This window comes from Pelodiscus sinensis, chromosome 3 (genome assembly GCF_049634645.1).
Source record: "Pelodiscus sinensis isolate JC-2024 chromosome 3, ASM4963464v1, whole genome shotgun sequence".
Classification (NCBI taxonomy): domain Eukaryota; kingdom Metazoa; phylum Chordata; order Testudines; family Trionychidae; genus Pelodiscus; species Pelodiscus sinensis.
In genome coordinates this window covers 190,437,753-190,460,750 of record NC_134713.1, presented here as the reverse complement: position 1 = coordinate 190,460,750, position 22,998 = coordinate 190,437,753, and the positions used below count along the sequence as shown (strand labels likewise).

The 22,998-nt window shown below is 44.9% G+C and overlaps 1 protein-coding gene across 9 annotated transcripts in view; it reads right to left on the bottom strand.

Moving 5' to 3' along the window:
• Positions 1–5,477: 5,477 nt before the first annotated feature.
• PAK5 (p21 (RAC1) activated kinase 5) overlaps positions 5,478–22,998 on the bottom strand; it is a 229,998-nt gene continuing 212,477 nt past the window's right edge. For 7 of the 9 annotated variants that reach the window (XM_075925680.1, XM_075925678.1, XM_075925679.1 and 4 more), the window contains 4 exons: positions 21,483–21,609; positions 13,287–13,412; positions 8,771–8,905; positions 5,478–8,167 (listed from right to left, as the gene is read on the bottom strand). In XM_075925680.1, the coding sequence (XP_075781795.1) occupies positions 8,012–8,167; positions 8,771–8,905; positions 13,287–13,412; positions 21,483–21,609 (544 nt within the window). In that variant the 3' untranslated portion in view covers positions 5,478–8,011. The remainder of the gene's footprint in view (positions 8,168–8,770; positions 8,906–13,286; positions 13,413–21,482; positions 21,610–22,998) is intronic. The other 2 variants (XM_075925681.1, XM_075925683.1) reach the window with 1 other exon arrangement.

Below are 22,998 nucleotides of genomic sequence, written 5' to 3'. Positions count from 1 at the left end.
GAGGAGCTGGGGCCAGCTAGGCAGTCTGGGAAGGTGAAGGCATTGCCTTCCTGGCCTCTGATACCCACTGCCCATGCTTCTCCCCTCCTTCTGTTCTCTGACTCCTCAGCCTTGGCCCTTTTCTTAGCGCACATAGGAATGGCCTTTTCTACAGCAGAGTAACTCTCGGAGAGGCAGAGACAGGAATGCCACACTTTTCTAGGCATTACAAAGGTGTCCTATGGCTCCTACCTGGACGAATTTGCTGTCCAGTGTCTGTTACTCCTGTTGCATGGACCCTTGGACAGCTCTACGTTGCCTCTGTTTATTTTTTAGGCTCCCCAGTCCTATAAATACATGTCCTGGAAGTAATAATGGTGTACCTGAAATGAGTGTCTCGGCAGACGTGTCTCAGGCGTGTTAGGGAGATTTGTAAAATTATTTTTAAATGCTGTCCATGGAAAATCTGAACAAACTCACCTCTGTACTGTGGGCACAGAATTAAAGACTCTTGCCATTTATGAGATCTATGTCTACACTACAGTCAAACACCCAATGCAGCCCCATTTGACAGGGCCTGGGAATCATCCAGAACTATCCCACAATTTCACAGTGGTTCATAGTAGCTGACTCAGCTTGTGGGGCTATAAAATTCCAGTGTAGATTAAGGAAGTAATAGTCCAGTGTCTCTCAAACTTTTTAAGACCGAGGACCACAAAACAATATATTTTTTTTATGAGGCACACCAAGGATTTTTTTTGTTGAGCCAAAAAAAAAAAATGTCGGGGGAAAAAGGGTTGGGGGGAAAGTATCTTAAAAACATCTTTAAGGGCGGCCATTTTGAATTCTGTTGTTCTCCGCGGCACGCGAGACTGGTGGCCGAGCAAAGCCAACATCTAGGAGCTTTGACGTCCCCTTGTCCAGCATACGCCGTGTTTTTGTCCCAAGTACGCCAGACCAGGGAGGGCCCACCTATACATGCTGAGGAATTAAAGGTTATTTTTATTTATTTCCAAAAGTGTAGGGCTGCTCAAGACAATTACACAAGGCCTACATTCATAGTCAGGGCCTAAACGGCAGGGCATGTTGTGTTGAAAGATTTATTCCACAAGACTGTGTCATTGTCAGGGAGAGGCAAGTCCTTGGACTGGATAATCAAACCTCTGAGTCTCTTCTGTGGCAAGCTCATTTGATGCTGGGATATGAAAGGAGAGGACATGCGGTCCATACATCCATTTGGGAACACTTGCCTGTGATCAGCTTGCTCACCAGAATCCTCCCTAGCTGCACAGCCAAGGAAGGGCTAGTCGCAATTCTAGGCTGAGGTGCCTGGGTGTGTTGTGGCCCCATGTGTATGGGTGGGAGCTCTGAGGAAGAGGCAGGGCCATGATAAAGCATATTACAGACTGAGGATCAGTCCCTCGACGAAGTCTCCCTGTGCCACCTCCAATGTTAGACTGTACCTGGAGGAAACAAATCTATCCCTCTGCTAATCAGGGATGTCACTGATTAGCATCCCTATTACCAGGTGACGCTTACCTGTAACTGGTTAACTGGCAGCCCAACCTGGCCGAAACAGTCCTCGGCTTGTGTAGCGGGCCTGGACGGAGCAGCTCCTGAGTGCGGGGCAGCTACTTGCCCAGTGAGGCCCACCATGCATCTGGGGCCACTCCAGCCCAGCTGCCCCACCCCCCCTGCCCACAGGATGCATTTTAAGTGGTTAACCAGTTAACTGATTAAATGGGATTTTACATCTCGCCTGCTAATCCACTCACGTTTGTTTCCTCCTTTGTGACTCAATAGTATCAATTCTACGGACACACCTAGGGGAATAGAATGTGCTCGCTATGCCATATCCTCTCTGCCAGGCCTGCATCCACAGCACCACGCTGGCTCCCGTCATCTCTCTGGAGTAAAGTGACCCCAAAAGTACCATACAGTTCCCAAGGCTGTCTCTGTTTCCATCTGCCAGGCAAGGATACGGCCCTGGTGAGATGGAGGAAGGCTTCCTTCACACTGCCGTGACATACTTCACTCATTTCTGCTTAACTGCAATCAGGGCCGGCCCGACACCTTTTGGCGCCGTGGGCCTGGATGTGTGGTGCCGCCCCCAGGTGGAGGGCACATGCGCAGGCCCACCCGTGGGGCACGGGCCCGCCCCCTCAGGGAGCACAGGCCCGCCCCCAGGGCACACGTTGCATGCGTGTGCCAGCCAAGGCCGCTGGCGCACAGCCCAAGGCCTGTCCCTGGGGTGCACGGCCCATGCGCTGCCCAGCCCGGCCTGGCCAGCACTGCTAGAGCACATGCCGGGCTGTGCAGGGCCCCGCAGCAGTAGGGGCAAGGGCGCTTCTGTCCGGCGCCGGAGGGCCGGCACTGCGGGAGCCGGGCGTGCGGCTCCTGATGGCAGCTGTAAGGGATGCCATGAGTCCCTTACAGCTGCCATCAGGCGCCCCCCATGGGTTGGCGCCCTGCCCAGCTCGCCCAGGCCTCCGTCCGGCCCTGACTGCAATCATAAACATATCCCTTCACCTTGGCTACGTCTACACTGCAGGCTTCTTGCACAAGAACTGTTTTGCGCAAGAGTTCTTGTGCAAAAGATCTTGCGCAAGAGCATGTCCAGACTGCCATGTACTTTTGCATAAGAGATGTGCTTTTGGGCAAGAGCATCCATGGCAGTGTGACGCTCGCTTGCGCAAGAAAGCTCTGATGGCCATTTTAGACTGTTGCCCGTCCACACTGCCTTCTTGCGCAAGAGCTCTTGCTCAAGAGAGCTTATTCCTCATGGGGAGAGGAATAATTCTTGTGCAAGAAGCCCTCTCTTCTGATGCTTTACTGTAAATTTACTTCTGCAAGAACACGCCTGCAGTGTAGACGTTTCTCAAGTTTTTGCACAAGAACAACCGTTCTTGTGCAAAAAGCCTGCAGTGTAGATGTAGCCCTCAGGTTTTAGTCTCATCCCTTCATTTTCGTCCATGGACCACTGAGGAAGTATTCTTTCATAATTTGCAGTCCACTTTATACTGTCTGCGCTTTGGTGTATGTAATAGTTAGCAGCATAAACTTCTGAACTTTTATTGGTTAAGCAGATTCAGTTTGATTTTTTTTTAGTCTTCCAAAAGTGCTTGATCTAATATTTATTCTTTCCTCGCTTGGCAGGTAAGATTTGCATGTATCAGCTGAGTCATGTAGCATAACTATTAATTCTACCTCAGGAAAAAGTTTTATTATTTTTCTTCCCAATTTGCACTGAACATTATTGTGATGTCCCTTATATTCAGACTTCATTCATTTCCTTTCTTGTTTGTTTCCCTTAATTCATTCAAGATCTGTAGGTGCTCAGGCAAAGACTACAGTGACATCAGCCAATGAAGTAACTCCCCAACAATCAGAGGCACAGAGGTCTTTCACACTATCTTTCTTGTAATTTTGGTATGTTACTACTGGAATGTTGCAGCACCTGCTCATTCTTGAACTATCATGTGCACAGCCTAGTAAAGCGAAGCACAAGGAACTGTATTTATCTAGGCAGACAGAGTAGCACTGTAGGTTGATCTTCTGGTGACAGAGCAGTGGTGAATGGGGTAATCTGTAATCCAACAGCCTATCAGACCAGTGGTGAAATTCTGACCCCATTGAAATCAGTGGCAAAACTCCCATGAATTTCAGTCACAGGTAGAATTTCACTTAAGGTTATTAAAGAGGAGTCCAATATGGGAGCTGCTTGGGTTCACAGCACTATGGGAAAAATGTTATTTCAAAATTGCTCCCACACCAGCTGTGCAGGGTCAAAACTCATCCTCTTTCTGGGGTTTGGTTTTATTAACAAGCTAATATGACAGACAACAGATTGCAATGTGAGCCTTCTCCCCAGACTCATGCTTCCTCCCCAGGGACGATTCAGACTCTGAGTTAGATTCCTTTGTCAAAAAGGCTTCTCCAATCACTCTTCTGTCCAGGGTGGAGTTCACAAACTACATCTGCCACAGTGAGTCAGCAGGGATCTATGAAATTTTCCTTGCAGGCTTTCAGATGACCAGATACATAGGAGGCCCACAGGAGAATTCTAGTACAGCCTTTAAAAAAAAGTCAGACTAATAAGTACAGATACTAGGGATCATGAGCTTTTGAGGGCAAAACCCACTTCTTCAGATGAGTTGGAAGCTGAAGAACTGGGTTTTGCCCATGAAAGCTCATGATTCTACGTATATATATTTGTTAATCTCTAAGGGCATGTCTACACTGGGGAGTTATTTCAAAATAACTGATTTTAAAATAAGAAGGCGAGCGTCCATATTGTCGATCCTCTTATTTTGAAATAATGGGCTTGTTCTTCCAAAACAACAGCTCCTGCTTGTGAAGAGGAATAAGCTTATTTTGAAATAGATATTTCGGGAGCTATTATTTCGCAATAACTTGGTAGAGCAGACATCATGGTTTTTAAAGTTACAGACTAACACGGATAGCCTGCTGAGATACTCGGGATGTTAGAGTTTAACTGATTAACTGAGAAGCTGATGCTTATCGGTTAATGTTATCGGTTAAACTCTGCCTTGCTCCTGGGGAGAGCGCTTCACTGTGGCAACGAAGACTCCTCCCTGGGAGCAGGGCCGGCAGACTTTGCCCACCTGCCTCTCCAAGAGTGGGACAGGCAGCCCCATTCCCCGGAAAGGCTTCACTGCAGGCTCTGCAGTATGAAGCTTATTTTTAGCGGTCAAACAGTTACCATATTAAACGCCCTAACCCCTCTAACACACACATATTGCAACTGAGTGGAAATTTCCAAGAAAAACTAATGCTCACATTTAGGCTGTGTCTAGACTACTTGGCTCCATCGACGGAGCCAAGTAGATTAGGGTTGTAGGCAAAGGGAAATGAAGCGGCGATTTAAATAATCAACGCTTCATTTAAATTTAAATGGCTGCCGCGCTGAGCCGACAAACAGCTTATCAGCTGTTTGTCGGCTCAGCATGCTAGTCTGGACGCTCCGCGGTCGACATCAAAGCCCTTTGTCGACTGCCCCGTTATTCCTCGTGGGATGAGGTTTACCGGGGCGGTCAACAAAGGGCTTTGATGTCAACCGTGGAGCTTCCAGACTAGTGCACTGAGCCAACAAACAACTGATCAGCTGTTTGTCGGCTCAGCGTGGCAGCCATTTAAATTTAAATGAAGCGGCGATTATTTAAATCGCTGCTTCATTTCCCTTTGTCCAATAAACAAATCTACATGGCTCCGTCGATGAAGCCATGTAGTCTAGACATACCCTTATTTACCGTGGTATTAAGATCTTTTCTTTCTATTCTGTTTTTTCATCGGAACTCCATAGAGACTGTGCACATTCTCCATTCTAATCCTTCAGCATCCTACTTTCACTAGCTTCCCAGGTTGAAAGAAACTGGACACGTCCATTGATATATACTTTTTTTTATTCGTGTCCCTCCCCTTATACCAATAGCTCTTGGAAATTACTAAAGGATGAAGTCAACAGAACTTTAAAATAGACTCACTCTCTCACACAAAGGAAACACTGCTCAGATTTTTGAACTCAGGAGAACACAGAAGAGGCACACAAAAACACAAGGAAAATGCAAACATTTAGTTTTTATTTGCACGTGTATTTTTTCTCACCAATAGCTGGTGTTCACAAAACCTTTTCAGCTGACAGTATCTTTTAGTAAACTCCATGAATACTGTTTAAAAATAGCTTGAGATTAGAAAATTACACAAAATTCTCCACTTGTCCTGTTAAAGCGTGCTGAATCTCAGATCCACTATTTTATTCAAAAGTTATTAAAAGTTTGATTTTTGTGGCTAATAGAATGCTTTTAATTGTACGTTATTGTCTTTACTGATGTGGTATTTTTCCTGAGTTGTCAAGACCACAGAATATGTGCATTTTCTCTTTTTGTAGACTTATTTTCATAGGCTCTTAGACACAAAGATTCTGTGGGTGAGATTCAGGGAAAACTGCCATTGCAAATGGCAGGGGAATGCGGTAAACGGTAATCTTTACCCTCATAGTATTTAAGAAATGTTGGGAATAAAACTAGAGCTCCCCAGTCAAGGAAGGCTGTTATTGGCTAACAGTTGCTTGGCAACACCAGGGTTGTGGCATGTTCTCTTTAGATACAGTCCAGCAATCTGAGCCCGCCTCATAGGAGATCCTCTTCACTGTAATAAAGAGTGCACATCTAGGTCCCAGGAGTTTCTTTGAGGTGTCAGCTGTCCTCAGTTCCCACCAACTTCAAAGAGAACTATAGAACGCAGGACTGCACAGGACCGGGTATATTTTGCAAAGTTACAGTATGCGAACTTAATGGTAAGGTAAGAAAGTAACAGGTCATAGGATATGCAAATTTAAGTGAATTCACTAAACATTTGACATTCTTGTTTGATTTAGTTTTTGTTTGTTTGTTTGCTCTAACTTCTTTATGGTAGAAAATGAAGGCTCTTTTTTGCCATTGGCAAAATCTCTTTCCGAGAAGAAAACTCAGAAAGTTCAGAACAGCAAGTTCAGAACAGCATCATGCCAGTGCTGTATGTTTTGTTTATATTTTACTGCAATAAATAATGAACAACTTATTCACAACAAAAATCACATACAAAATAAACTAATTGGCAGGTTTTCACAAAACTGGATTATTTGTGTTCATCGTATTGCAAAGTGAGGTCAGCAAGAAAAAATTATTTGGAAAAGACATCGCTTTTGCATTAGGCATAATTATAATGAACTAATAATTAATCAATAAAATGTATTTGTGATGGAAATAATCATGACACACCTAAAATTTTTGAAGGCAAATCTACTTAGGCCTACAATTAACATGCAAGTTCATCCAACAAGCAACACAAAATTTATTGTAGTAGTCAACTGTTCTATCAACATTCAAAAAGGTCTAGACAGCAGCACAACTTTTTCTATATAGAAAACACACCATAACATTAATACAACAGTCTGTTTGAAATCTGGAAAATACCCGCTTGGTAACTAGACCTCTATCGTCAATTTTGACTTCTGACACATGATATAAATACTGGGGATTATTTTGTGACAATGAGGTCAATACAGGCTAAATGAAAAATCTGCCGTATTGCTAGTAAATGATTCTCTCTCGTTAATCATTTCTTAAAGAAATGCATGTGAGCTTAGTGTGCTAAAATGCATGGCTTTGAAAACAATAATATGAAGAAAAACCTCAATTTATAACATTCAACATAAGCACTTATTTCTATTGTGCGACTGCAATTGTCGCATCAGATCTAGGAAGAGTGCAGAAAAGGTCAAATTTTAAAACTACAACCTCAGTGGTACGATGGGAAAAGTATCAGTATTGTCTGCACCCATCTCTGTGTCTGCTATTTAAACTCCTGGAAAATCTGCCAACATTCTAAGTTCCTAAATATTTTTTTCCTTTCTTCAAAAGGGTTAAAAAAGTAGGAAAGATTTTGTTCAAACTCTTGCTAAGTTACTCTTATTACTTCAGCTAGCACGATGGGTACATGACATCCAAGTACTGTAAATTATCAAAAAGTACTGTACAGAAAATTACAAATTCATTTCAAAATACATTACACTGCTAAGATTGAGATAAAAAGTGCTTTTTGCCAGAAAAGGAGTCTTCTCAAATAGAAGTGTCACATAGTTTACTTTTTTCAATAAAATTCTGGTGTTTCAGCCTCATTGTGCTATAATCTATTATTTTTTCCCTCACCACAAGCAAATCTGTAATTAAGTCCTTCTGCTTTCGTGGCTGAAACGTTAAGTGATGACTACCAGTGGAAAATGTGCTCCATGTGACAGTGCTAGTAGCCATCTGACTGTTCGATTTAGTGGCAAAGAACAGGCGCAAATCCTTCACAACCCAGGAGAGTGCCTCACTATTTTGTACACTGTATTATTTCCAGAGAGCTGTTCTGAGACTCTGATGAATTTATGTAGTGTTGTACTTTCCCATGGGTTCCACACAATCTCTGGATGCCTTGGCAAGTCTTTATCCAACGTTTGTTCAAGCCTTCCCCTGAAAAGTCACTGAATTCAGCGGTGCCTGTATTGCCTCATGAGTGGGACAATACAAGATGGCGGGCCTGCCAGTTTCAGAAATGGATGCCTTAATAGTTCTTGTGCTGTTGCTCTCTCAGAGGGCTCCCTCACCAACATCAGATCTAAGAACCCACGGAGCACTGAGGAAACCTGCAACATCACACTGAGGTTATGGAACGCAGATAAAGCAAGATAAACGCTAGCATGGCTTTTCAAACCAGCTTTGCTGGAAAGTCAATTAAAATATATGTTAAGAGCATGCAAAATTGTGATAGGAATTACAGCTAGCATATATAAGAAGACTGAAAGGACACTCATCTTCCGTATATGAGAAAATTAAGAAATATGGTGGCACGAGCGGGCAAAGAGCTGAGGTGGCATTTAAAATGGCTTGGTATAAAATGTTTTAGCACAGCAGGATACGTTTTTCTTATTACCGAGGGCAACATTCTGTCTATCAAGCCCAGCGAAGGAGTAGGACTCCCCTTCATAGGTCACTTGGAACCTGGATACTAGCCCATCCTCCTCCAGGTTCGGTGGCCAATGTCATTAAGCCAGCCCAGGATGGAGCGGGTAGTACTTACAGCTGGCATGGCCCCACAGCTTACTATTACACCCAGCTTATGGACCATCCAGTGCTCTGGGATGTGCCTCAATCCACAATCTAGTCTTTAGAGTTTACACCATCATCAGGTCATGCATTTGGCTCACGTTAAGATCTGAGTGGGTCCATATAAGTGTAAGCATTCTCACCTTATGCATGTCCTTCACTCGTGGAGGTAAGTTATCTCGGATTCTGCGCATTGCTTGGAGTGGTGGCTCATTGAAATAAGGCGGTTCTCCATCTATCATTTCTATTACCATGATGCCCAGTGACCAGATATCCACCTGCAATAGATAGGTCATTACTAAGCTGTGCAACTAGAATATGAACACGTACAGGATGAGCATTTTGAGATGGTCAGTCCTCACGGCCCTATCCCATTGCTTTGCACGCAGCATGTTCTGTTTGTGCCAATGGGGATTTCCGCTTAAAAACTGATGGTCCATTGAGATGATGACTCTCTTTCTACAAATTGTTAATACATTTTGCTATGAGAAAAACAGCGTACGCTGAAAGGGATTTACAATACATTATGGTCCAGATTCTCAGTTGGTGTAAATCAGCAAAGTTTATCGAGGCCAATTAACCAGGATGGGCCCAATTTAATCTAGTATGGATCAGATCCAAGTGAAGGTGTGGTATGTATGGGGGACCCGACTCCTACTGCTCCCTACACCAGACCCCCTAGTAATCCCAGATGCTGCAACCCTCAGGGGACTTTGGGAAAGATGCAGTGGGGGAGAGGGGTGGAGAAGGCAGGGGAGGGAAGAAGTGGGATTTGGGGGAAGGGTACAGAAACACACATACACCATGGGCTGCAGAGACTCTGGGGGCCAGATTGTGAAATTGCTCAGGCTGTAGATTGCCCATGGGCCGTGAGTTTGAGATCCCTGCCTTATGCTCATTTTAAAGTGCTTTGACACTGGTGAAAGGTGTAAGGGGTCTAAGAATATGTCTACACATGGTTGTAAGGGGCCTAAGAATATGTCTATACGTGGTCCTGGAGTGTGATTGCACAGACGTCTTTGCACTAGCTCTCATTGAGCTAATGTGCTAAAAACAGTAGTGTAGCCACCGCAGCACAGGCAGAGGTGAGTGGTGACCTAGACTAGTCATGCTGAGTACACCCCCTCACACACCGAAGCCTGCGGGTATGGACTTGGGGTAGCTAACCTGTGCTGCTGCTCACCACTGCCGGTGGCTACATGACTCTTTAACATGCTAGCTGAATGAGAACTAGCACGGGTATGTCTAGGCGCACTGTGGAATCAGACCCACAGCTCCAAGTACAGCCATACTCTTGCTGTCAATGACCATGGGCCCCAAGGTTATGTGTGTATTGAGCACCACACACACTGGGCCAGAATTGGCTCTTACTTACAGGCTGTCCATGCAGAGTAACAGAAAGGGCAGGGGAATTCTGGTTTTACACTGCTCTGACTTGGAACAGGATTTGTCCCACTCTGCATGATGCGTAGATACAGCCTCTTCCTTACAACTTTAAAACATGACTCATCTCCCTGGGTGTGTGCACATCAGGCATTTGCTCATCTCAGCTGTTATCATAGGTAATATAAAATCAAATACAAATATGCCAAGTCCTACTACCATGTGGAGTAAAAAAGGGAGAGTTAAAAGTCACTTCTTTGGATAGGAAACTGTGAGTCACTGCCATGACTAAGAGAAAGGAGGAATTTTTTATAAACCCGCAGCAATCTTCAGTTGTAAAATACGGTGACTCAGTACTGGGTGACAAATGGGTTATAACATAACATAATATCTGTGAGTCCATAAAGGCAGCTCCTTGCTGTTCTCATCTGAAGGTCCTCAGTAAAAGCTCTGACTAGTCTATTCTCCTTACAGTTTGGCAGTTCTCAAAATAGTTCCCTGAATCGTAGAAATTGGTACAGCTACTTACCCTAATGAGTGAGTTGATCATACTTTGAAATGCATTGCAGCCTCTTTAAAAGTAAAATAACCCATGCTGCTGTGCTTAACTTGACAGAGCAATGCAACACAAAGGGTATGTCTACACTTCCACCCTAGTTCGAACTAGGGTGGCTAATGTAGGCATTCGAACTTGCAAATGAAGCCCGGGATTTAAATATCCCAGGCTTCATTTGCATGTTCCCAGGCGCCGCCATTTTTAAATACCCCGTAGTTCGAACTACCTGCCCGTGGCTACATGCGGCACGGACTAGGTAGTTCGAATTAAAGCTCCTAATTCGAACTACCATTACTCCTCATTGATATTTAAATCCTGGGCTTCATTTGCAAGTTCGAATGCCTACATTAGCCACCTAGTTCGAACTAGGGTGGCAGTGTAGGCATACCCAAACACTTAGGGTGAAGCAGAAATCTTCTAAAATTCTTGAATATTTCTCCATCAGCATCCTAATGGGAAACCACCACACAGGTTATTTTCTTTCATACATTGGAACAGAAATGATAATACGAGTGTATAATGATTTGAGAGGTCTGCACGAGATTCTAACACTCTCCCCCATGCCCAATCTGAAGCCCTCTCAATGCAATGAGGTGTTTTTTCATCAGTTGTTTAGAAATACTGATCGGCTGTAACAACAACAGCTGTCCCAGTGCGCACTTTCACTTTCGAAACAGCTGTTGATCGGAGTAACGCGCTGGCGAGATCATGCTAATGAAGCATGGGATATTTAAATCCCTGCTTCATTGACTATTTCAAGTGCCTGCATTTGGATCCCTAGTTCGAACTAGGGTGCAAGTGTAGACATACCCTAGGAATTTATCACTATCTAAGGGTGTGTCTAAACTACACCCCTCTGCCGACAAAGGGATGTAGATTAGGCACTTCGAAAGTGCAAATGAGGCCAGGATTTAAATATTCTGGGCTTCATTTGCATACTCACATTTGGGTGCTGTGCCGATCACGCGTCCTTTCGAAAGTGAAAGTAAAGTCTAGCCATGGCTCTGCTGACAGCGAGGAGCTTTTTCGGCAGATCAAAAAATGAGGAGTACAGGATCTGCCGAAAAAGCTCCCCACTGTCGGCAGAGCCGCGGCTGGACTTTACTTTCACTTTCGAAAGGGCGCGAGATCGGCACAGCTCCCGAATGTGAGTATGCAAATGAAGCCCGGGATATTTAAATCCCGGGCTCATTTGCACTTTTGAAGTGCTTGATTTGAATCCCTCTACTGACAGAGGGATGCAGTCTGGAGGTAGCCTAAGTGTTAACGCGGCATTTTCTTCAGACATGAGTCTGCAGAAACAGCACTGTGTCAAGTTTCTGCACACTTCAGTTTGCAGTTTTCTGACTTTTGACAGACAGCTGGACAGTTAAGGATCATGACCAGCCAGAAAGCATCTATGAACTCACCTAGATTGTCTACAGGAGGGCTGGGCATTAAATGGACTGTGGGCCAGACGCGTTCACCAGGGTTAACTCCTGGAAGGTTCTGGACACTTGATTTACCTGCATGTTTGCAAGTACAACCCTGTTCGGGCCACAGGTTGCTTATTGCCCACCTCTGGTCTACAGCTCGGTATAATGGGCCCTTATGAAGAATCATCCAGGTTCAACACAAGAGCGTGGAAAAATCAGCCCTTGGCACCCGATGTTTACAGGAGGAAATCGTGTGAGTGGATGCAAGTGCTTGCACTGCATGGGGAATGGGAGTGGGATTTTTCCAAACCTCTCAGCCAGTGATTAATCAGCCCCGCCCAGTCAGAGGCTCTGGGCTCCCTGTGAAGCTGTACTGCCGCCCAGCTTAGTGGGAACACTGCTCTCAGCCCTGGCTTAGCTCATTATCTGAACCTGCACTCATTGTTCAACTTGGAGTCAGGGACCGTCTTTTCTGTGTGAGTTTGTAACATGCAGAGCACAGTGGGGTTGTGGACCATGCCTGGGGCTCACATTGTATCACAATACAGATAACAAGAAAACCAAAACAATGACACAAATGTTACATGTGCACCTGGCTGTTCATATATGCAAATGCTTGATTCCCATGTGCAACAGTGGTAACTTGGTAACGACACATACCTCCTGCAGGCACAGTTAGGCTGGCATTTTTATACACAAAATTGCACATGCCTAAGTGTGAAAATCAGTCCCTGGTGTTGTTATAAAGAGTATTAACATACATTCAGTAATGAGAAAATTATGGCAATTCCTTTTAATTATATAACACCTAAGTTAAAAATACACATAGAAGCTCCATTATATGAATGTTCAATAAGAAAGTTCTATTTAATACTGTCTGATCACATCCCCATGTTTTATGTATAATGCTACTGTATACTGTTACTCTGTATTGTCACTGTATAACGTTATCGCGTTGAGGTATCATCTATTGCTACGTTATTGCACATGCAGTGATTACAGTTTAGTGCATTTTTTTTTTTTAGAGACAAATGTATTTGGGCATAAGCTTTCATGGGCTGTAACCCACGTTGTCAGATGCATCTCTCATGAAAGCTTATAAGTGCCACAGGACTCCTTGTTGTTTTTCCTGAAACAGACTAACATGGCTACCTCTCGGATACCTTCTTCCTGTATTAAACATATTCTAAACTATGCATCGCTACAGAGCGAGCCACAACCTCGCTTTACAATTGTACTTGTTTGTGAGGAAGTGGTTGCGTCAACGAATACTGAAGCAGGGAACAATGCCCTGGCGATGCTCACCTCGGTTCCATACGGCAATCTGGAGATCACTTCTGGTGCCATCCAGTATGGCGTTCCAACGAGAGATTTCCTTTTTGGAACTTCCTTGGAAACTTGGGCACAGAACCCGAAATCTGATAATTTTATCTAACAATAAATAATGAAATCAAAGAACATGATAGGTGAATGGGCACTGATATGGTATTACTGCAAGCCTTCTGTTAATACCAACAGTAGATATAAACTGATTAAAATAAAGAAGGTAGCACCGCCGTTAAGGTTGTCTGACATGTATATTATATTGTATATACAGAACTGCCTAGGTGCAAAGGTGATAATTGCTTTGAAGGGTTGATCAAATATCACTCTAAGGGAAACATACAGTAACATTGGATTGTATTTCCTTAGTGTTGGTCAAATCATCCTTATATATATAGCAGCTACCATCCTGACTTGAAACACAGACATGATGGGACTATCAGAAATGTGTAGAATAGCTCTTGGAATATCTTATTACCAAACTGCTCAAGATAGTTAAGACCAAAGCATTTGGGGCATCTGATATTGACCACTGTCGGCAGATAGGATACTGGGCTGGATGGACCATTGGTCTGACCAAGTATGGCTGAACTTACGTTCTTATGTGTTTTCTCATATTTACTTGCTGAGTTACATACAACTCTGCTTCTCAATGTTGCCAATGTATGAAACTCTCTTGTATTTATATTGATGAAGCAACTAGTGAAGAACATAGAACCTTCCTTACCAACATCACGACAAGGATGTAGCCTTGTTTTACCGTGCTAAAGAAGGGTGGTATGTTGCAGTCGAAATATACCTCTCAGTGAGCATTCAAAATCCAAAGCTGAGGTCACTATAAACCAGCAGTTCTCAAACTATGGGCTGGGCCTCCTCAGGGAGGCATGGGAATGTGCCAAGTGAGATGCCAACTGTGTGCTTGTTTGTTTTTTGAAGAGCTATGGCTGTCAGCCCTGGGTGGGTGGGGCTTGTGCAGAAGGGGTGGGAAGCAGGGAAAAAGGGGACAGCCAGAGCCCTGCCACCCTGGGACTGACAGCAGGAGCCAGGCCACTTAGGAATGATGCCTCCTCCTCTCCCAGTTGCTCACCTGGAGGCAGTGGTGGGGCTCTGGCTGTCTCTGCCAGGTGGAAGCAGCAACACAGAAGTATGGGAGGCCATGGGGTGCTAAGTTTGCTGTGAAAAGTGATATTCATCAATGTCACATTTCACATTGGCATCCTTACTTCTGCGCTGCTGTAGATATAGTGCTGCCCTCCAAGAAGGGTGCCTGGCCAGCAGCTGCTGCTCTCCGCTCTGCCTTCCGAGCCGGGCGCCTGGCCAGCAGCCGCTGCTCTCCGCTCCGCCTTCCGAGCCGGGCGCCTGGCCAGCACAGCATGGGCAAGGCAAGATTACCATTACTGTATGCAGCACAATAGTATTAGCTGATGTTACCCAAGCTGCTAGTAATTCGAAGCAGGAATTTAAGTCTTCCAAATATTTTGAGTATATTCATCTGGAGTGTGAGCCTGATGAACAGCTTAATGTTTTTTCAACCCTTTGAACTGAGAACATTCAGAGGCTTTCATTTTGGCGATCTAAAGTCACGTGATGGCAGTTTACAGAGGTCAGCTACTTTGGTGCCTCTCTGGGTATAATAGTTTGCCCTTTGATTGACAGACAAGGAGGCCTATAATTCAGCTAGCAATGAGTATCATTCTTCAGAAGACGTTCAGAGATAGTGCCTCTCAAATGCAGAATTCCAAAATTATCACATCACTGCATGTAAATCTTCTTCTTAGTTACACCATAAGTTTGAGTCTCACAAGTTAATTGGCATACACTACATCTTTATGGAGTCTGCCTCGGCATGGGGGGTGGGTATTAGACAGGGGAAGGCAATGCCTTCCCAAACTGCCCAGCTGGTCCTGCCCACACTCTGCCCCCTGCCCTCCCCTATTCAGCATGGCTCCCCCAGTGTCCTGGGGCTGTCTGGGCTTCAGACTCATTGAAGCCGGAGCCATGCTGCCTGCCCTCTGGGGCTGGGTAGGTTGGGGCCTGATACCAGCGGGGCTCCAGGATCAGTGGGGCTGCCCACCTACGGGGTGGGGCTGCCTGTCCTCCCTGTGTTCCTGGAGCTGGGGAAGGCTGGGGCCACCCGTGCACCACCTGCTCTCTCTGTGCTCAGTATGTGTGTGGAAAGATTGGGGCTATGTGCCTCCTGGTAGGGGTGTTGGTGGTGACCTGCCTCTGTAGTGGTGGGAGGTTGGCTCCCACGAGGCTCTGAATGGAAGGGGTGGGGTCTTGGGCATTAGTTATCAGCAGCTGAGGTAACTCAAGGCTAGTGCTGCAAAAACGGCAGTAGAAAGACTCCAGGGAGCTGCGCACATTCCCAAAGGCTGTAGAACTTCATGCTGGTGGGAAGCTCATCCAAAAGGAGACAATATAGACGTCAGTGCCGAGGCCACTGATGGAAAGAATTCCTTTCATTTGCTGGCTACAGTGGTATTTGAAGAACAGTCTGCAGATGCTCCAGCATCACAAGAAATATCACCGAAGCACAGGAAAGAAAAGTCGCTTATATGTGCTCTATGCGCCAATATGGCTTTTTGGATCTCTTGGTGTCAAAGAACGAGCATAATTAGGTCACCTGATACAGATGTTTTGATCGTGGCTGTTCACGACTTTCCATAAATGAAACATATAGATAGCAGGTGGGTTGATCCGCCTCGCTTCATACCTGTGCACACAGTTTGTGAAGCCTGTTACATACCTACAGCTGTACACACACTAATGGGATGTGACTCTATCAACTCTATTTGATATTGGGAAAAACTCTGGGTTTAAAGTTTCAAAACAATGGGAGCTTACACTTAAGAGATCTTGCCAAACTGGGACAGAGTGACAGAAAGCTGCAATTTCCCCCGCAGGGAAGTTAGTAGCAACGTTGCATAACAACAACGAGAAAGAAGAGGAGACAAAATAAACCTGAATTGCTTACACCTCAGTCTAGCTGTCAAAGTGGATAAGCCGCTAGCCAAACTCTCACCATGTCAGGGCAGTAAGGAAGAGCAACGTGGCAAAGAAAATGTTGGATCTCTTTGCACATCGGTAAACCAGATCTTGGATCACCATTGCAACATGGATGGAAAAATGTGGATAAACTATTTCCAGTATTCTTCATGGGCCCAATGGCATCTGCACTTCCAGAAAACCTTATTTGTGCCTGCCTCTATAGGTATTACTGCACAATCAAACGCATCTGTAGTCAGAGCAATTTCCCTACACGTAATTGTGTACATATCATGGCACTAAAGACCGTGGTAATCCATGTACTCTTGACAGAGACCACAATGAACAAGATGATGCTAATGATGTTGACTAGAAACATCACCGGCGCTATTACTTTTCAATGATACCTGTGTGTGTTTAATATTAGTTTTTGTTTTAGATTGTTGCTGGTGTCATAAAACAGAAATGAATGAACATATTTCAGTGTGGTCATTTTAACGTGTTGATGGAATCGTTTATTCCCATTTCTAGGATAACAGTGCTACTTGACAACTCTACATCACACCTTCTTTTAAAGTAGACATAATACACTTTCAAATGACGCATGATGTGTGTATGTGTGTTGAGAGGAAACATTAAATCAGGGTGTATGGGATTCACCTACCATGTCACTCTGCAGTTTGTGGATAAGGAATGAACCTGACAGCTATATGAGGCATTAAAGAGGAAGCACAATAAATTGATGCATGGTGTAGACTAACATTTTATTATCAGTGTTGATTTGGTTTTTTTTGGTCTCAACACAGATGCTATTTTTTTCTTGAGGGCAGTTGGTTTTTTTAAAAACCAGACTGTAGAAATAATTGTAGGTATTTTTAAAAGAAAGCCAATAATATCCACATTGCCCGAGCCAAACATATTTTTCGGTTTACAGCGAGGAGAAGAGATGAAATAATGCATGGCTTCGAGGCTCATTTGTAGGAGTGCAACAGTTTTTGCATATCTATTGCTCACCCGAGTACATAAAAAGACAATTTTCTAAAAAAAGATAATTGCACAACAAAGCCTTGAAGAAATCTGCATTGCAGAGAATAAGTACTAGAGTAATGAGCTTAACGAGGCATTGTATGCAGATCCCAAAAGCAGATCAGATGCTATTTCAGCAACTCTACTGTAGACCAGCCTGACTGACTTTCATATGTATGGAATTTTCTTCCCCCGATGTCGGTATGTTTAGTTCCAATGGGAGGAACCTGTACTAGAAAGGGAAGAGCATACCTCTTGGTAGGTGAAGACAATAAAAGGAAGCAAATCAGGAGGAATGGTCTTGTGATTAAAGTGCCATGCTAGGGGTGAAATCCTGGCTCCACTGAAGTCAATGGGAGTTCTGCTTCGCTTCCAATGAGGCCAGGAGTTTACCTTTGGACTCCAAGGACTCAAGTTCAAATCCTTGCTCTGCCCCAGGCTTCCTCTATGAACATGGGCATCTGTAAAATGGGGATGCAATATTACAGTTCCCACATCCCTTGTTTGTCTTGTCTATTTAGACTGGAAGGTCTGTGGGGCAGAGGCTGTCTCTTATAAGAGCATAAGAATGGCCATACTGGATCAAAGGTTTATCTAGCCCAGTATCCTGTCTGCCGATAGTGGTCAATACCAGGTGCCCCAGAGGGAGTGAACAGAAACAGGAAATCATCACTTGATCCCTCTCTTGTCACCCATTTCCTGCTTCTGAAACTTCAGAGACTGCTTCAGAAACTAGGGACACCATTCCTACCCATCCTGGCTAATAGCCATTGATGGATCTAATCTCCATGAATCTATCTAGCTCTTTTTTGAAACTTGTTTAAGTTCTGGCCTTCACCACATCCTCTGGCAAGGAGTTCCACACTGTGGAACAGACTGTGCACTAAGTGAAGAAAAATTTCCTTTTGTTTGTTTTAAACCTGCTGCCTCTTAATTTCATTTGGTGACCCCTAGTTCTTGTATTGTGGGGATAAGTAAATAACTTTTCCTTATTCACTTTTCTCACACTGGTCATGATTTTATAGACCTCTATCACCCCCACCCCTTTAGTCTCCTCTTTTCTAAGCTAAAAAGTCCAAGTCTTTTTCATCTCTCCTCATATGTGACCCATTCCAAACCCCTAATCATTTTTGTTGCCCTTTTCGGAACCTTTAAATTATGTGCATGTCCAGCACCCAGCACAATGCGGATGAGACCCCTAAGCTCTCTGCTGGAATACAAAGTCACATATATTGTTCTGCCTAGAATTTGTAGCTCTGTGCCAGTAGTATGGTAGAATACCAATATTTTTCATTTTATCATGAAGAATCCTTCATATTTTATATGGACTGAATAAGTCCATCTCTGAGGCAAATTTTTAAAAAAAGAAACCCTCTGATATTAGGTAACAGTGACATGGAGGAACCATCTGAAGGGGTTGTGAGGAAGGTTTCCAATCCTAGAGCTACTCCTTCCACCAAATAGAGTATCAGTCAGTCTGCATGGAAAAGAATAGGAAAGGGGTAGCCAGTTAGGAAGGGAAAGGGGCAGGCAGAAACCATTCTGTGAGACCCACTGCCCCCTCCAAATAGACACCAGTACAGCGGAGAAACAGAGCAGCATTAAATCCTTCTCTTGGCTCAGTGATGCCTGCCACTGGCCTTGTCTAGACCAGTGTTTCTCAACCTTTTTTTTCTAAAGTACCCCTTTAAAAAATTATAAGTACCCCCAAGTACCTACAATTTTCAGACACACACATTTTTTTTTCTACCATTGCAATACATTCGTTTAAACAACTTAATCGTAGCCGGGCGAGCGATGAAATTTTTATTTTTTGATGTAAAAAGGACAAAAACAATAAAGTGCTGTAAAACGTAAAATAAAAATTCAGTTTTCCTCCCAATTCCAAGTTGTGTTGATGGACCTTTCTAGACTTCTCTCGAGTACAGCTGCTCCCCGAGTTGCGAACGGTCGAGTTACGACCGTTCGCACTTACGACCAAAGCTCCCATGGAGCGGTTGTAAAGGCGGTCTCTGAATTACGAATGTGACCACGCTTACGAACAGCGCGGTCGCATGTAACTCAATGGGGTCCGAGTTACCAACGGATCGAGTTGTGGCCAAGTGTTTGGTCTGTAACTCATTCATAACTCGGAGAGAGGCTGTACCCCTAAGGGTACTTGTACCACTGGTTGAGAAACACTGGTCTAGACTAGCAAAGTTGCCTGTTATTGACAGCGGAGGTTAGTTACAGGCACAGCTACAAGTGCAGCCACAAACATACAGGTTGGACCTCCCAAAACTGGGACTCCCTCATCCAGCAATATCTGTGGTCTGGCAGGAGTGTTCCTGGACCAGGGAGTCCTGGCTGGGAACCCTTGTGGCAAAAGGGCTGGTGGCTTAGAGCCCGGAGGAGTTGGGGCTGGGACCGGCACCGTAACCCCAGTAGCACAGCAGGGGCTGCAGCAGCCCTAGAAACATGGCCGGGGACATGGCAGTCGCAGCAGGGAGCTTGGGGTTAGAGATGTGGCAGCTGTGGCAGCCCCGATAGTGGGCCGGGGCGGGAGATGCAGCAGCCCCAATAACGGGGCTGGGGCCAGGGCAGTCTGGGTTGCCAGTGCTGCAGCAGCACAGCAGCTAGGCAGGAGGGTGGCTGGGGCTGGCAGTAGGGAGGGAAGGTGGTCTGGGGAGCTGGTAGCAGGGGACCTCCTCTGCGCCAGAAACTTCCCTCTCGTTCAGGAACAGTCAGGTCTCATGGGTGCTGGAACAGAGAGGTCCAATCTGTATTGTTTTGAGCTCCACCGATTTCTGAAATGGTGCTGTACACAGTTTGTGCTTGGCTATACTTTTGTTATAACTGTGTATCAGATTGTCTTATTTGCAAGGTCTTTATTAAATAAAAGAACTACTAACATCTATGATCTGGCTTCCACAGAGTTTGAGTTCCAGCTTTGTCACCCATGTTTACGATGTTTACTCTTCCTGGAACGCACTACACTGCACAGACATTGAGCAGCTTAATCATATATTGCAAGTAAATAAATACATTCACTTACAGGTATTACTAGGACCTACTTTTTGAAGTGGAAGGACATCGATAATTCTGTAGACAACTGCTTTTTAAGAAGGTTTTATAAAAATAAAAGTGACTGTAAAATGAATGATCCACATACTGACACCAACATGCTACTCCAGCCTGTGCATCGGTGTACTCTAGTGGGGGGTTTCACCCACCAGGGAAGTGAATCAGATTCTATCTGCAGTTCCTTTTTATGGCCTTTTCCTCAGGGATGTTTTTATTGTTCGTAAATAATGGTCACAAATAAACAAGTAAACTGAAAATGCCGGTAAGAATCTTTTACAGCAGGGGTGGGCAAAATGCACTTAGCGGGCTGGATCCGGCCCACCTAGGGCTTTGATTAGGCCCATCCGGCTGCTCCACGCCCCGCCCCCTAGCGCGTTGCCTGGGAGCTGGAGCCACGCGAGCCCTTTCAACTGCTTCTATGTAAAGCGCTCGCGCCTTCCCCGCCTCTGTCAGGCAACGCAGTTGAAAGGGCTCGCAGGTCCCTGGCTCCCAGGCAACCGGCAAGCATGGGGCCGGAGCTGCGAGCCTTTTCAATAGCAGGAATTGAAAGGGCTCACAGCTCTCGCCTCCAGCTAATGTGATGCCTGGGAGCTGCAGGGGAGGCGCGAGCCCTTTCAACTTGTGCTATTTAAAGGCCCTGCCCCTTCCGTCCAAGCCCCGCCCCTTCTAAGGTGGACCACGACCACTTCAAACATTTTTTAAGTGGCCCCCGCTCAAAAATTGTTGCCCACCCCTGTCCTCTTCCCTGCCTCAGCCAGCTAGGAGAAAGAGGACTTCCCCGTAGGACTTCCCCTTCTCAAGTTAGGTCTTTCACTGTTTCCTCTTCCCTATGCATTCCACCCCTGAGTAGCCACATGATGGAAAATAATTCTATTAACTCTTTCTAGATGCAGTGCCTTACATCGTCTCAGTCTGGTATTGGCTACCGTTGGAGACAGGATCCTAGGCTAGAAGAACTCTTGTTCTGATATGGTCTCGATTCCAGCTGATGTCTGCAACACTCCATAGGGTTTTTGTTAAATTGGCGACAGGACAGTTTTATCGATCATGCGCATTGTCACAGTTAAAGAGATAGTAGGAGGGAAAATGTTAAATGCTCACCCTTCCGTCGCTGGTCAGAAGTATAGAGTCACTTTTTATATCGCGGTGAATAACCCCTTGAGTGTGCAGGTAGGACAATGCTCTCAGGACAGACAGACAAACTGTAGCTATCTGCTCTTCATTCATTCTAAAAGGCAAGAAGGCAAGGCATGAGCACACATGTAGAAAGAGAGGAAGAATAAACTATGGAAGAAATGGGTCAGGACAATGGGTCAGATGGGAATAGGTTGGCACAGTCCTTGGCTAGTCAATATGCAGTAGTGATAGACAGCAGCCAAGTCTCTCAAAGGAACTGATCAAGCCCATATTTGCCTGACCATCGCCTTCTCTTTCTAAGAGGTCCTTCCTTCCTCAGGGCTGTTAATCACTTGCCAAGGCTGAAGTCACATACTCTGTCCAGCTAGACAGCCATGTATAGAAGCTAGGCTCACTGGAATTACAGAAGGGAAATCACACTCAACACATTCCAGTGAGCCCCAGCCAATGTGACACAGTGGCATGGATTGGACATTTTTTCCTCTGGATCAGCTTCCCCACCTCTAATATCTTTAACTCACAGACATTTACCTTCCTCCATCCCCCTGCATTCCCATTCTGTTCTGAAATGTGATTTGTCCTTTTCATGTGTTCACTTTTTTTTAATTGTATCCTTTGGTATATATGGTTGTGACTATTTTCTTCCACTATTTGATCTGAGGAAGTGGGTCTGGCCCACGAAAGCTCATCACCTATTAAACCATCTTGTTAGTCTTTAAAGTGCTACACAGTCCTGTTTTTTGTTTCAGCTACACCAGACTAACACGGCTACATTTCTATCACTCTTCTAAATGAGGACGTTAGTTTTGGACAAAAGGAGGGGTTATTATGAGGCCTGACAAACAATCTCACACTCTGTCCCTCAAGAGCCATTGGTCACTTTGTGTTGGTCCTCACCTGCACAGGACTTTATGCAGTTAACGATCACTGGATCAAAATCTTTGTTTTCATGTTGTTACATTAACAACGTACCTGACACAAAAAAATCACACCAGCACAGAGATGAAAAGCTAAGGCACCTAACAGTACGTACCCACTGTTCCTTCAGCCACAGGCCTGCATCTTACCAACACTCCTGTATGCTGCAGACCACATACAACAACCTTAACTCTGCCCTCGATGTCCTAGAGCCACTAGGACCTCTGAAAGCTGGAGGAGTTTCAGCATGTCCAGGTGACCGCAAAGGCAGTAGGTGGCACTGCAGCCATAGCTGTCTAAAGAAGCTCCAGTACCTCTCCTGACAGTAGGTGGTATTTCACTCTATAAACATCTCATATACAGTCTGACAGAGTGGGTTATTATAGGTGGGGTTATCCACCACTAGTCCCTACTGACCAGGAACCCCTGCCTGGCAACAATTAAAACACTGAAACAGCGACATAATCCTGAGAAGAGCCTTCATTGTGCCTCTACAGCGTGCTTCTGCTCTGAAATATGGTGGCGCAAAAATGACAGCACCTTCCGTAACAGAGCTGCTCCC